General features: G+C 47.3%; 2 protein-coding genes and 1 long non-coding RNA gene across 4 annotated transcripts in view; 2 read left to right on the top strand and 1 right to left on the bottom strand.

Annotated features, from left to right (window-relative positions):
* The window catches only part of LOC123512375 (serine palmitoyltransferase 2-like), a 48,641-nt gene extending 42,681 nt beyond the window's left edge, over nucleotides 1-5,960 (bottom strand). The window contains exon 1 of the mRNA XM_045268755.1: nucleotides 5,937-5,960. Within this exon, the coding sequence (XP_045124690.1) occupies nucleotides 5,937-5,945 (9 nt within the window). The 5' untranslated portion in view covers nucleotides 5,946-5,960. The remainder of the gene's footprint in view (nucleotides 1-5,936) is intronic.
* LOC123512374 (reticulon-2-like) overlaps nucleotides 1-13,630 on the top strand; it is a 39,899-nt gene that overhangs the window by 14,689 nt on the left and 11,580 nt on the right. The gene's annotated exons all lie outside the window — the stretch shown is intronic.
* On the top strand, nucleotides 2,671-13,035 carry LOC123512378. The gene is made up of 2 exons (XR_006677078.1): nucleotides 2,671-4,027; nucleotides 12,192-13,035. It is a non-coding gene; the product is annotated as an uncharacterized LOC123512378 (long non-coding RNA).

The raw sequence follows: 13,630 nt of genomic DNA, 5'->3' as shown, positions 1-13,630 counted from the left end.
ATGTCCCTCGTGCAACATTTTCCTATTTTCTTTGTTGTCTGTCCTTCTCTTGTTCATGTTATTTTTTTTTCTCCTTCGGTCTTTCCCTTAAGCTTTCTATTTCCTTGTAGTTTTCCTTTATTTTCTGAGTTTTCTTTGCCCGAGTTTCCTTTTCTTTTCCTCCTGCACTCACATTATTTCCTTGCGTCTCTGAGGCCTCCTGCCCTGAATAATTCCCCCGGCATTCCCTCTTTTACTTCTTTCCTCCTTTTCCTTACTTCATTCATACTTTATTCACTCTTGTTCTTCTTACATTCCTTTCTATTTCTTCCGTTACTCCTATTTTTATTCCGGTTTTCATAACGGAGAGAGAGAGAGAGAGAGAGAGAGAGAGAGAGAGAGACCGGCATGGAAACTGAATCTCTTCAGGTGACCTTCAACCTTTACAGGTGAACATTAATCATTAGCGACCCGATACAGATAATTACAACTATTTCTCAGCCCGAGGCCTCAGTTTGTCAGTCAATCAGTTAGTCAGTCAGTCTATGAGTGAGACATGAGTCACCTCGCCGGAAATATCACCATTGCTATCACTCTCCCAGACAGATTCACTGATAACGTCACCTCCTCTGCTTCCTTCTTCTTGTCTTTCTCTCCCTCTCCCTCTCCCTCTCTCCCACGCCGTCTCAGCACCGTGGCGCCAAGCACACGGTTGCCGGTCGTTACCGCCCCGTCACGTACTCAACACAACAGTTATACACTTGAGAATTGAATGCCTTTTCCCATTTTTTTGTTCGTAGCTAATCCAATCTTAGACATGTTCCCCATAGCATTCTTCCAAGACAATATTTCCTTCCTTAGTTTATGCCCTTGAGTATTTTTTTTTTTTCCAAGCTAATATTCCTGTCTTGGTTTATTTATTTTCACACTGCATTTTTCCTCTAAGTAACGTTTTTCTCTGGTGGACTTTTTTTTTCTCTCTCTCTTTACTGACATTTCTCTTCCAGTCACAAATGGAACATAAAGTATTAACAGTAGTTGTCTAAGCTGTGTTTCATGTGTGTGTGTGTGTGTGTGTGTGTGTTAGAGAATTCAAAGGTGGAAACCATAAGAAATCGCTATATATAGTATAGTAAAAATACATAGATGCAACCTAACTTCATTATCTTGACAAAGGGAAATAGTTTATATAAATACCTCGGATATTAATGGAAAAATTATCTGCAAAGAAAATATTTCCAGGAAGATGGGAGTAAATGTTAGGAGAAAGAGAAAAGGGGTGGAGGAGTATCCAGACAAGAATATGGGTGTGTCCTGATCCAGTCAGCTGGCCAGTCAATATCCTGAAGTGTCCAGTCATCCAGACAGACAAATTAATGTTAGACAACCACGCAGCCAGCCGGTCTTTCTGTGAATCAACCAGTCATCCAGCTCGCCAGGTTGCCGTGTGGGGCCAGTCAGCCAGTCGTGACGCCACTGTTAGCCAGCCACGCTTGCTACAGTTAGTCACCAGTCAGCCAGGCATGACGCCACAGTTAGCCACACAACCATTGAGACACGTCAGACGTTCACCTAACCACCTACCATCTCTCTCTCTCTCTCTCTCTCTCTCTCTCTCTCTCTCTCTGGGATGAAGGTCAGTGATGCCAGTCAAGGGCAGAATGATGCCTCTCTGTCTGGCGGGGTTGTGGCGGTGGTGGTAGTGGTGGTAGTTGTTAGGGAGCTGCGGGCTGTGGTTAGGTGGTAGTGGTGGTGGTGGTGGCGGGATGGAGAGATCATTTGCTTGGTGGTCAGGATGTATTCTTGATTTTCTCGGTGCTTGCTTCCTCCTCTTCCTGTGGTTTATATTTCAGTACTGTCTTCTTCCTTCTTCTTGATTTTCGCTTCTATCTTCGTTCTTCTTTTTTTCTTCTTTGCTTTTCTCCAATTTCTTTCTTAAGTTTTTCGTTTATCCCTCAGCATTTTCTTTTATCCTCTTGGTTTTTCTGATTTCTCCGTCTTCATTCTGAAATTTGTCTATTTTTTATCCTCTTCTTTGTTTAGTCTTTTTTAGTGGTTTATTTCTTAGTATTTGTTTATATCTGCACTCCTCCTCCTCCTCCTCCTCCTCCTCCTCCTCCTCCTCCTCCTCCTCCTCCTCCTCCTCCTCCTCCTCCTCCTCCTTTTGCTCTTCCTGCCTCTAGTTCTCATACTCATCACATCCGTTGATGTGCATTTTGCTTTCCATCAGTGTCTTTATCTTTGTATTCATCTCGTAACAACAGCTGTCGGTCCTCTCACTCCACATTCTTCTTCTTCTTCTTCTTCTTCTTCTTCTTCTTCTTCTTCTTCTTCTTCTTCTTCTTCTTTCTTCTTCTTCTTTTTCTTCTTTTTCTTATTCTTATTCTTATCCTTATTCTTACTGTTATTCATATTCTTCCTCTCCTCTTCCTCCTCCTCCTCCTCCTCCTTCTCCTTCTCCTTTTCCTTCTCCTTCTCCTTCTCCTTCTCCTTCTCCTTCTCCTTCTCCTCCTCCTCCTCCTCCTCCTCCTCCTCCTCCTCCTCCGTGAACTGAATAGCTTGCCATATAACTAGAAACGTGATGGACAGGCAAATTTACTTTTCGAGAGAGAGAGAGAGTGTGTGTGTGTGTGTGTGTGTGTGTGTGTGTGTGTGTGTGTGTGTGTGTGTGTGACTGTGTGTGTCACACACACACACACACACACACACACACACACACACACACACACACACACACACGAAATTTGCACCCTTTAGAGTGGTACTATTAAGTTACTCATCGTTTAGGAACTAGCTGAAATGCCACTCTAGTGTACACACAAATGTATGAAAATAAGATATGTAGAAGCACATAGAGTTGTACGTGATGCTGTATGTCTTGTATGTATGTATAGTGTCGTCCACTCTTTTGTTGGTGACCATCATTGTCGTCACTGTTGCTATCCAGACTACCTTCAGATTTCGGTACAAGTTATTGGAATTTTCAAGGGTATGTTCATTATACTAGTAATATTTATTTAACAAAGATTCCACATCAAGAATCATAAACGTCATGTCTCTAGCCTTTAAAGATATTCGTCACGAGAGTGCAAAGTTTTTCAAAACACCAACCAGTATTCATGAAGAGGCATCAGACTCAGAACACTGAACTTAGCTGTGAATCCTATGTTTGTACTTTACTCTCGCACCATTCTGTTTGTGCAATACTGCAATTGAAAACATTGAGCTGCCGCGCTGTTGCATCTCGTTTAAACCAGTATTGTTTGTGTAAAAGGCTACCCTGGATGTCTTCCGTGTGTTTTAGACTCTGGTATTGGTCCAGCTGTGGAAGAGGTGGCTTTTATTAAACTCAGTCTACCTTCAACGTTGTATTGCAAAGAAGTGAAGAAAACTGACTCTGGTTTTAGGCGTAACTATTATAGGAGCTCATTTTCTTCGGCGTGCGATGGAGGCAGCTCGATAAGGCTTCTGTACACCTTTGCCATTCCTCCAAGAAGGAAGCTTCGCTGTCATGCGTCTTCCCGAGTGCCTCATTTGTTTCTAAGTTGATGATTTATCGGCGATGGGGAGGAGGAAGGGGAGGTAGCAGTACATTTACTAATAGACACCTGCTGCCGGATAGCACGGCGTCAACACCTGCCTCGTGTGGCGGGTGGCCAGGTGGTCACACCGAGACAGGTCGTAAAAGAAGGGCTGGGAAAGGCAGCCCTTACACGTTCACAACTTTTTATTCAAAACCATCATGTTTATTTAGACTTTTTTTTGTTAAGCCTTTTCGTGTACCTAGAATATAGCTTCTTCAGAGTGAGGACGCAGACACGCGTCTGCTAATGATTAAGAGGTGTCATTTGTCTTGTTTCTGTCTGCAGAAGTATAATTTTATGTACAAGTTGTCGCGAGTCAGCTCTCAAGAAGTGCCTGCTGCCGGTTGTTAGCGGAGAAGTGCATCTCGAATATCTGTTGTAAAACAAATGTCACGAAACTAACGAACCTGTTATTCGTCCCTAGCGTAGCAACTATTGTGTGTGTGTGTGTGTGTGTGTGTGTGGTGATCACCACCGTGCCCGCGGCAACGTACCACCTTCTTCACCGGGAAAAGAAGGAAAGAAAGAAAAAGTACCCTCGATGTGACGTGAGAATGGAGTGGTAGTGGTGACGGCAAGACTGCTTTCCTTCCCCCCTACCCCCACTCCCCTCAGGCTGCTCCCTACCAGTGACGTCAGGCCCGGTGGCAGGTATTTCATAGGATAGAACGACCTTGGCCTTGAATAATCCTTCATTTTGTGCTTTGATAGTGATTCGCAGGAGTTGATCATGATCCATATGTCTCACCATTGTTACGTTGAAAGAAACGTGACAGAACATTACAGCATAACGGTAAAATATCCCGAAAGATAGCTAGGTGAGCCGCGCACGGCACGGCGCACCAGCACCACCCGCCGCCCTCCTCCCTCTGTCGGCCGAAACCCAAACTGCGTCATTCGAGTTGACCACCTAGAGTTGTCGGCTGCCACTGGTCGCTCAACAGTAGGCGACGCCGGAGTGTCGTGCCGTGTCCGAGTGTGGAAGTGTCCCGGTAGTATTCCCGTGTCGTGGTTTACCAGGATATACCAGTCATTATGGAGCCCGAAGCAGCAGTACCAGGAATGCAGGCCAACGGTGGTTCAGGCGTGGAGTGCGACACCTCTGCCTCGGCGGTGGCTGCTCCTGCCTCGGGGGGAATCGACCTGCGCTCTATCTTGAACCCATGTGAGTTGTTTCAGTGCTGCACGTAGCAGCCTACTGTTTTGCATTAATCTCACACACCAGCCTCACATGACTCTCCTGCCTCCACCATACACGTCTGGATGTTGCTGAGCGGTCGTATTGAGCCGGTCCAGGGCTGTCATGTCTCGCGAGGCTGGCTCTCACCACGCCCTTGCTTTGTTGTTGGGCTCCAGCCTGTCTGTACTGGTGACAAGCCAACCCTCCCTTCATCATGTGTCAGAACGCTTTACGCCTCATTTGTCAAGCGCGATGCTTTGATAGTTTCAGGTGTGGCCAGGCGGACCCTCAAGGCAGTGAACTTTCCAGCTATTTGTGGTTAGGTCTTCTCCAATCTTATCGGTATCCTACACAACAGTTGCCCTAACTAACGGAGTAATGCAATGCAAGAGTCCCACCCTGATTTCATTCTTGTTAGTACATAGTTCATGAAAGTTACGAGCATTAACTATGGTAAATGTGCCATCGTTGGATGATATTTTATTCGGTCCTCGTAAACAATCAGTAGTTCATATTCACACAAGTAAACAGTCGAACAAATCGGTACTGGCCTTGTATTTCTTATCCTGTTTTTCCTCCACGAGTTCACGACAGTAATCCTCACACTCAGAACATAAATGGTCGCCTAATATGAAAGGAATAAATACTTGAAGTACAATGCAACGAGTGGTGCTGCTGCAAGATTGTGACGGGTGTTGCTGCTTTTCCACAGCCTCAAAATTTGTTCGGTGTTATCGATTGGATGGTGAAGTCTTTGTCCTACCTGCACACACACCCTGCCTCAGTCTTTCACTCACACTATTTATAATTAATTCAACGATTACTTTCTGAGGGAGATTTTCATACTCCTTAGATTCGCCAGATTCCTCGGCACAAATTCATATTAAGTGCGTGGGAGTGGTAATGAGTGTAAGGAATGACGGTGATAACGTTAAGTACATTGAGCGAGGGAGTGGGAAGTTAGTTTAAGGAATGCTATTCGTGCTTCACTGGCTTCATTCAGGTTTTTGTAAAAAATTATATTTAAGGTCCTTGAAATGAAAGATAATAGTAATGATATTAGAATAAAACAATGTAATAGTGTGGTAGAATTCCAAGGGCGACGAAGGTCACAGGGCAGCTGTCACATCCCCCAAAGGTAGGACGCCATTGAAGACCTGAACTATCCCCGTGATGCAATATATTGTACGTACCTGCGGCATACATCGTTCCTGCCACACCCTGCCACCTCACTGTGAGGATGACAGCCAAACGTGTTCCTCGCCTTAAAACACGGATTTCCCTGCTGCTGCTGCTGCTGCTGCTACGACCATCATGGCTGCGATGACTGGCGGCATTAACTGAGGACTTTACACAATAATGCTCGCTCTCACGCATATGAACTAACTGGCATAAAAGAAATAAAACTTTTGATATTAATACGAGAATGCTTTTCTGTCAGCCAATGAACTTGCGGGATAATGTCGCTCATGACAGTAGCGGCGTAAAACTTGCATTTCTGTCAAGTTGCAGTATCGAGTGATAAACTTGCTGGACCCACCCACACGACGCAATACTCTCCGATCTGCCTGCTCCAGTCACCAACCAACACAGTCCTCTCGCCTCGTCCTCCCTCACTCAAACAGGTCCTGAGCTTCCCTCCCCCCTAGCTCCCTCTCCTCATTTCTCCCCTTCACCGCTCACGCCGCTGTTGTTAACCAGCCTCCTTCCTCCCCCTCCCCCCCCACGTCCCATCGCCCTCTCTCCCGCTAACCCCCGTCTGTCCTCTCGCCGAGTGATACTTCTACTATAGCATACGTATTACATATCCATGGAAGAAAATACTTTACAACTAGACACATCAGTAGAGCGAGATTGTAGCAATGCATGTTTCTTTCTGATTTCCAAGCCATTGCGAATAATGAAGGTGTTTGTTATTACCTATTGAGAGAGAGAGAGAGAGAATTTTCTTTTTTGATAATCGTTGACTGAGTCGTGTAAAATAGATAAGAATTTTTTTTTAAGTATGAGATGAATTAAAAATCGCGCACGTGTGTGTGTGTGTGTGTGTGTGTGTGTGTGTGTGTGTGTGTGTGTGTGTGTGTGTGTGTGCGTGCGTGTGTGTGCGCGCGCGCGCTCGTCTAGTTAATGGATAATATATTACCATTTTCTATTGAGTGTCGAAGTGCTGTTCTACCTGGTAAGAATCCGTCACTAGTATTCGCCAATTACTTAATGATTTTACTTGTCTTGATTTTTGACTGGTGATGAAGATGAAGCTTTACAACGAGGCACAAAGCTAAGCCTGCAGTGCCAGTAGGCAGCGTCTCCCTCATGGGGACAGCAGTGTATTACTTCCTCCACTGAGAACTGGTCATTGGTCTGCAGTTGACCAGTGTGCCATAGCAGCGGCGGCGCCAGGTGTGGGCGTGACTCACGACACGTGCTCACCTCACCACAGCTGCCTCATTCACGACTTCCTAAAAGACTCACTTCTATTGTATGTTTTTCGTCCCTTTGGTCTGAGTTTCTTTCCTATTTCTTAATATACATTTTTTTTTATTTCTTCTTGGTTTCTTCCTTTCTTCCATCTTATTGTGTTTACTGTCTTCCATATCTGCCATTTGTTCCTTATCCAGGATCCCTTTTCCCTCCCTCCCCTACCAGCGGCGCCACTTGATCTCGGAGGCGAGGCGCTAGTGCAGTGTGGGAAGACGGCCTGGCCAGCGTGGCGGATCTTATTTATTTTGAGCTACTCGTATATTCTCTCTCTCTCTCTCTCTCTCTCTCTCTCTCTCTCTCTCTCTCTCTCTCTCTCTCTCTCTCTCTCTAACTGATGAAAGAAGTAGTAGTTATGGCTTGCAGTAAAATAGTGGAGGAGGACCGCTATTTTATGGGCACGCAATGACGAAGACGAGATCAAACGTGTGTGTGTGTGTGTGCAGGGAGGTGTGCCAGTCTGTTGCAAGTCACGCAGCGTGCACATGATTGCAATATATTCTTCACCACAACACCACACCCATACACTCCTCGTCGACAGCAGCACTACCATCATCAACAACAACAACAACCCTTCGTTCTATTCTTGTATTAACCGAGATATTTCGAAGTGCCGTCTGCTACGCGGGATACAATGCATGTCGTTTTTCGCGATTTTTTTTCCTATGCCCGTATTGAATGACTGAGTTATGATTGTGTGTGTGTGTGTGTGTGTGTGTGTGTGTGTGTGTGTGTGTGTGTGTGTGTGTGTGTGTGTGTGCGCGCCACCTGTAAAGCCCAGCACCAGCTATTGATCCACATGAGCGTTAGTCAGCACCGTTCTGCCGCCATGGCTGACACAGCTTTGGTTGCTCAGCTCCACACGATGCATTACTCTCTTTCACCTTCCACACCTTTTGTATTCCTCTTAACCAATCACCTGTGTGTGTGTGTGTGTGTGTGTGTGTGTGTGTGGAGACTTTTCAGTACCTTCAAACACTTCTACACATGCAATCAGACGGATAGGATGAAAGGGTGGAAGGGGTGCAAGAGTGACAAGGAATATTGTGTAGCTTAGGTGTTGTGATGGTGGTATGGGGAGGCGGCAGCTCACAGAGACAGGCTTAGGTACAATTTTCTCTGAAAATGTTTGCGTGGGACGGGAAGGAAGGGAGTGAGGAAGGAAAGTGACTCACCGTGAAGCACATGGAGTGGCGCCTGGTGGACGGGGCTGTATTGGGTCATGTGGTATCGACCTTAGCTTGTTCCCCGGGGCCAGCTAGTGTCAGAATTTCCTGCTGCCTTTTTCCCTACAGACTATATAAAGGGCCATCCTGTCTCCTAGCACCAAGGGCCCCGCACCCTCCTTGATATGAAGAAGTACTTCTTGAGGGTAATGGTGGCGGTGGGTGGCTGGAATAGACTCGGCTCTCAGGTCGTTAGTGCAGGCAGTAGGGAGTGAATGTGGATGCTAAGTGGATATTGGAAGTAGTGCAGTACGTGTAGGTCTGGTTCCTCCTCGCAGCTTTCCTTTCATTCCTATTTTGTCATCCTGGCTGCAGTGACGGCCTGCTATAATGCTACGGTCACGGCGGCACCCTCGGGTATGCAGGGCCAGGGCTATTTGTCGTTAGTGGTATGTACGAACGTCGCTAACGCTGCATTGTTATTGGCTGATGAAGTTGATGCATTATAAAGTTGATCCTCATTTTAAAGGTGAAGGTCAGATGAGCTACTTTTCTGGTCATGACGCGCTTGTTGAAAATAGCGAGACGGGGCAAGCAGGACAGGGCTGGGAAAGGCGAGACAGGGCAGGGCAAAGCGAGACCGTGTGTGGAGGATGAGGCGAGGCAGGGCAAGGCAAGCCAAGACAGTGCGTGGAGGACGAGGCGAGGCGAAGCAGGGCAAGGCAAGGCAAGGCAGTGCGTGGAGGATGAAACGAAGCGAGGCTAGGCAAGGCAGGGCAAGGCGAGGCAGGGCAGGGCAAGGCAAGGCAAGGCAAGGCAAGACAAGGCAAGACAAGGCGAGTCAGTGCGTGGAGGACGAGGTAAGGCAAGGCGAGGCAGTGCGTGGAGGACGAGGCAAGGCAAGGCAAGGCAAGGCAAAACAGGACGAGACAAGGCAAGGCGAGGCGAGGCAAGGCAAGGCGAGGAGAGGAGAGGCAGGGCAAGGCGAGGCAGTGCGTGGACGACGAGGCAAGTCAAGTCAAGGCAAGGCAAGGCGAGGCAGTGCGTGGAGGACGAGGCAAGGCAAGGCAAGGCAAAACAGGACGAGACAAGGCAAGGCGAGGCGAGGCAGGGCAAGGTGAGGCAGTGCGTGGAGGACGAGGCAAGGCAAGGCGAGGCGAGGCGAGGCGAGGCAAGGCAGGGCAAGGTGAGGCAGTGCGTGGAGGACGAGGCGAGCCGAGGCGATCGTCATGGCAGCATCAGTCCACACACCCGAACCTTCTGCCACGGCTGTATTGATTGCCGCCGCCCGCCGCCGCCGTCGTCACCGCCGCCGCCACCACCGATTCTGTTCCTGCTGCTCCTGTTCTTCCTTGTTGGCCTCTGTGTTGTGCTCCAGTGACCCTCTTCCCTTTATTTGCTTCTCTAGGTGCCCCACTGATGCAACTTTCTCACTCCTTTATTGAGCGTCCATACTGTAGCCTTTCATCTCATGTTATTAAAAGTCTGAAATAGGAAAGCTGCAAACATAGTGAGCCTTCTTGAGTGGAGAGAGAGAGAGAGAGAGAGAGAGAGAGAGATGGGAGGAGGAGGTGAACGACTCAGCGTCTTGTCGTTTCTTCAGGAAATTCCAGTATTGCCTGGTCCGCCTTTTCCTCACCTCGCTTACCCAACTTTTTTCTCTCCTCCAGTCGACCTAAAGAAGCAGTGCGAGTAATTTATTTATTTTTTTTTCTAAGGGACTGCTAACCAATTGAGAGAGAGAGAGAGAGTGTGTGTGTGTTTTTACTATATGACGATGGAAATTAAATGGACGCTTTTTTTTTCTAATGGAGTTTAAAGCGATATTCACGTCTCTCTCTCTCTCTCTCTCTCTCTCTCTCTCTCTCTCTCTCTCTCTCTCTCTCTCTCTCTCTGAGAGAGTGTGCGGCATTGTGATCAGCTGCTCAGAGAGAGAGAGAGAGAGAGAGAGAGAGGAAGGAAGTGGATGGGAGTATGGGAGAGAATAGCGGTGGTGGTGGTGGTGGTGACGGCGGCGGTCTGACCAGCCCTCCTGCTTGCCTGCCCCATCGACCCTTCCTTCCTTCTGGGGTGGGGCGGGAGACATTCTTACTCAAAATAAGTGTGAATGTACAGTGCGGAAGCGTGTCGCTGACTTGAAACGCTGCGAGATGCTTTCCTTCTTGAGAGAATACAGGAGTTATATTGCATTAACTTGTTATAGGAGGTGATTTGATTTATATGCAGAGCTAGTGACATTTCTTTTTCTATCCAAGAGAGGAAGATTCAAAGTACAAAGACTGATTCAAATACAGAAAGAAAAGGTCAGCTATTTGTCTCCATAAAGATAAGAAAAGGATGAGAACTAAGGAAGACCCAGTCCAAATTCAGTAGTGTCTTGAAACGCTCTCCTAAACAATGTCACGTCGGAGGAAGAAAGGAAGAGTCTATAGTTGCAGCCAGCGAGTTCGAGAGCCTACTGCTAAAGGGGATGGATGAGTTAAGGTTGACTCTTGCTTTAGGGAGATGAACAGATTAATAAAAACGGTAATGATAATAGATGATGGTAGTGAAATATTTCACTAGGAGGCATAGATGTTTTAAACGCAAAAAGGAAGAAATAGGTAAATGAAATAGAATAAAGCTTGTTGAAGGAAAACGCAAGTCATACAGAATTATGGAAAACAGCAAAACTTTTGAAAGTGGTAAATGTTTCTTTTTATGTAACGTGCACTTGAACACCGCTGGGATGTGTGCATATGTGGGGAGAAGGAAATACTTGCAGTCACAACGAATCTCCTCTTATCACTGTCACTCTTGCATGCATCGCATTATCTCTGCGGTGGTTACGTGTGGCCTGGACAAGGGAGGAAGAGGAGGAGGAGGAAGAAGAAGAGGAGAACAACACTTGTGTAACGGTGAATTAAACATGTGACTCTACCACCTGCCTTCTACTCTGCCGCTGCTGCTGCTGCCACGCCCTCCCGGCCTGGCTCGGGGTGACGTGGGTCTTGGCAGGAGCGAGAGGGATGGCTGAGTGAGTGAGTAAATGGTTTTTGAGTCATAGCAGGTACTAAACGAGTCAGTGAATTAATTAGTGAATTGGTGTAGTGATAAGTGTGTGTGTGTGTGTTATGACAATAAGTTGAGGAGGTGGCTGGGTCATATTGATTAAGTAAGTCTTGGCTAGACTCTCTCTCTCTCTCTCTCTCTCTCTCTCTCTCTCTCTCTCTCTCTCTCTCTCTCTCTCTCTCTCTCTCAGCAGCAGCAGTAGCTAACACAAGCACAATCGTGGTGTCAATGGTGATGTAAGGGATGTGCACCAAACTGGGAGCGGAGTGAAGACTGTCAAGAGGAAAGGAAAGTTGTAGGAGAACTCTCTCTCTCTCTCTCTCTCTCTCTCTCTCTCTCTCTCTCTCTCTCTCTCTCTCTCTCTCTCTCTCTCTCTCTCTCTCTCTCTCTCTCTCTCTCTCTCTCTCTCGTTCATTGGAGAAGAGCAAGGGAGTCTGAAACATTGGTGGTGGTGGTGACTGAATCTGGTCCTCCTTTTATAGCTTTGGCAGGAAATACAGCAGCGTTGCCTTCCTATTTGTGTGCCAGAGATTTCTTTGTCTATTGGTTGTTCCCTCTTTATCCCATTCCTTGCATTCTTCTTCCTCCCTTCATTCCGTTCTTCCTTTGTCTACCATTGCTATTTTTCCTTCGTTACATTCTTTGTTTCTCCGAAGTCTTTCCTGAAGCTTTTTCCTCCTCTTCCATCACCATCTCCTCCAAAGTACTAAAGTCTCAATGGGACACAAAACCAGATGAGTTGAAGTAGTTTAGTGTGTGTGTGTGTGTGTGTGTGTGTGTAAATATAGTTGCTGTCTCTTCACTTAACATCTCAATAACGTCGATGCCACATTCCTCGTTGCCACCTTTGCATAGGAGCGACAGCAGGGCTTCCTCCTTCACGTATCGTCCCGTCATACAACGAGAAGCGCCAAGAACCTAGCAGGCCTGCTTGATAGTGGTGGTGGTGAGCCGATGAAGCACTTCTGGTACCATCAGTCTTATTAACTAATAGGAGTGTCCTCCTGTAAGTGCACGTGAACAGCTTGGGACAGAGAGAGAGAGAGAGAGAGAGAGACGGTGGGTGGGGGAGATGTCACTGTTGTAGGGGACGCGGTGGTGCCAAGCCGGTGTAGTGGGATGCCGACAGAGTTGGCAGGAGTAAAGTGTTCAGGTTTGCACGAGGCCACACAGTCCCCAGGCCCCAACCCGCTGTCTTTGCCGTTGCCTCGAGCCCCCACGTGGCTGTGATGCCCTGAGATGCTCTCTGATCACATGACGCCTGCTGTCTGACTCTCTCCTGTGCACGTGTGTGTGTGTGTTAGCGGGTAGCAAGTCGCGAGAGAGTACAGTTAGCGATATCCTGCACGTTACTCTGCCACACATGGAATAATGAACGGGGGCGAGACGTCGTGTTAGCTGCAGCGGCTGGCGTTGGCAGGGTGAGGCGGGGGTGAAGGGGTACCTGGCGTGGTGATGAGTGTGTAACGAAAAGAGGATTAGGAGCAAACGATTAAAGCAAATGTTCTTAAATGCATGATGTTCTTTGAGGCTTATGAATTTTTCGTCAGTCCTCCTCCTCCTCCTCCACCTCCTCCTCCTCCACCTCCTCCTCCTCCTCCTCCTCCTCCTCCTCCTCCTCCTCCTCCTCCTCCTCCTCCTCCTCCTCCTCCTCCTCTACCTTCACTATTACATAAAGTTATGAAACACTACGTTGTCTCCATAATCCTGTTCCTCGCCCTTCTTCCTCCATCAGTCTTTTCTTGGCGTCGTCCCTTGGGGGTGTTTGCCGTCAAACATCTCTTATCCACTGCCTCTCTTTGTCGTTCATTGACCCTGTTTGTGTGTTAGCATTGTAATGGACCGTGACAGCAACTGGGGAAAATACGTGTGTGTGTGTGTGTGTGTGTGTGTGTGTGGTGTGTGTGTGGTGTAACTAAAAAGACAAGGAAAATACCTTGTTACTAATACCACCATAACCATTCTCTCTCTCTCTCTCTCTCTCTCTCTCTCTCTCTCTCTCTCTCTCTCTCTCTGGCATTGTCTCTGACACTGTCTTTGTCACTACCGGACACAGGTTGTTAATGGCAGGTCAGGAGGAACACACACACACACACACACACACACACACACACACACACAGGTGAAATCTGAAATAAATATTCTTGGTGTTCATAGTGTACGCACAAATGTTTGCTGGCTTGGTAATTTGG

The sequence above is a fragment of the Portunus trituberculatus genome, chromosome 33 (assembly GCF_017591435.1).
Source record: "Portunus trituberculatus isolate SZX2019 chromosome 33, ASM1759143v1, whole genome shotgun sequence".
Classification (NCBI taxonomy): domain Eukaryota; kingdom Metazoa; phylum Arthropoda; class Malacostraca; order Decapoda; family Portunidae; genus Portunus; species Portunus trituberculatus.
Note: the sequence above shows the minus strand (reverse complement) of the source record. Positions and strands in the feature narration are given on the sequence as shown.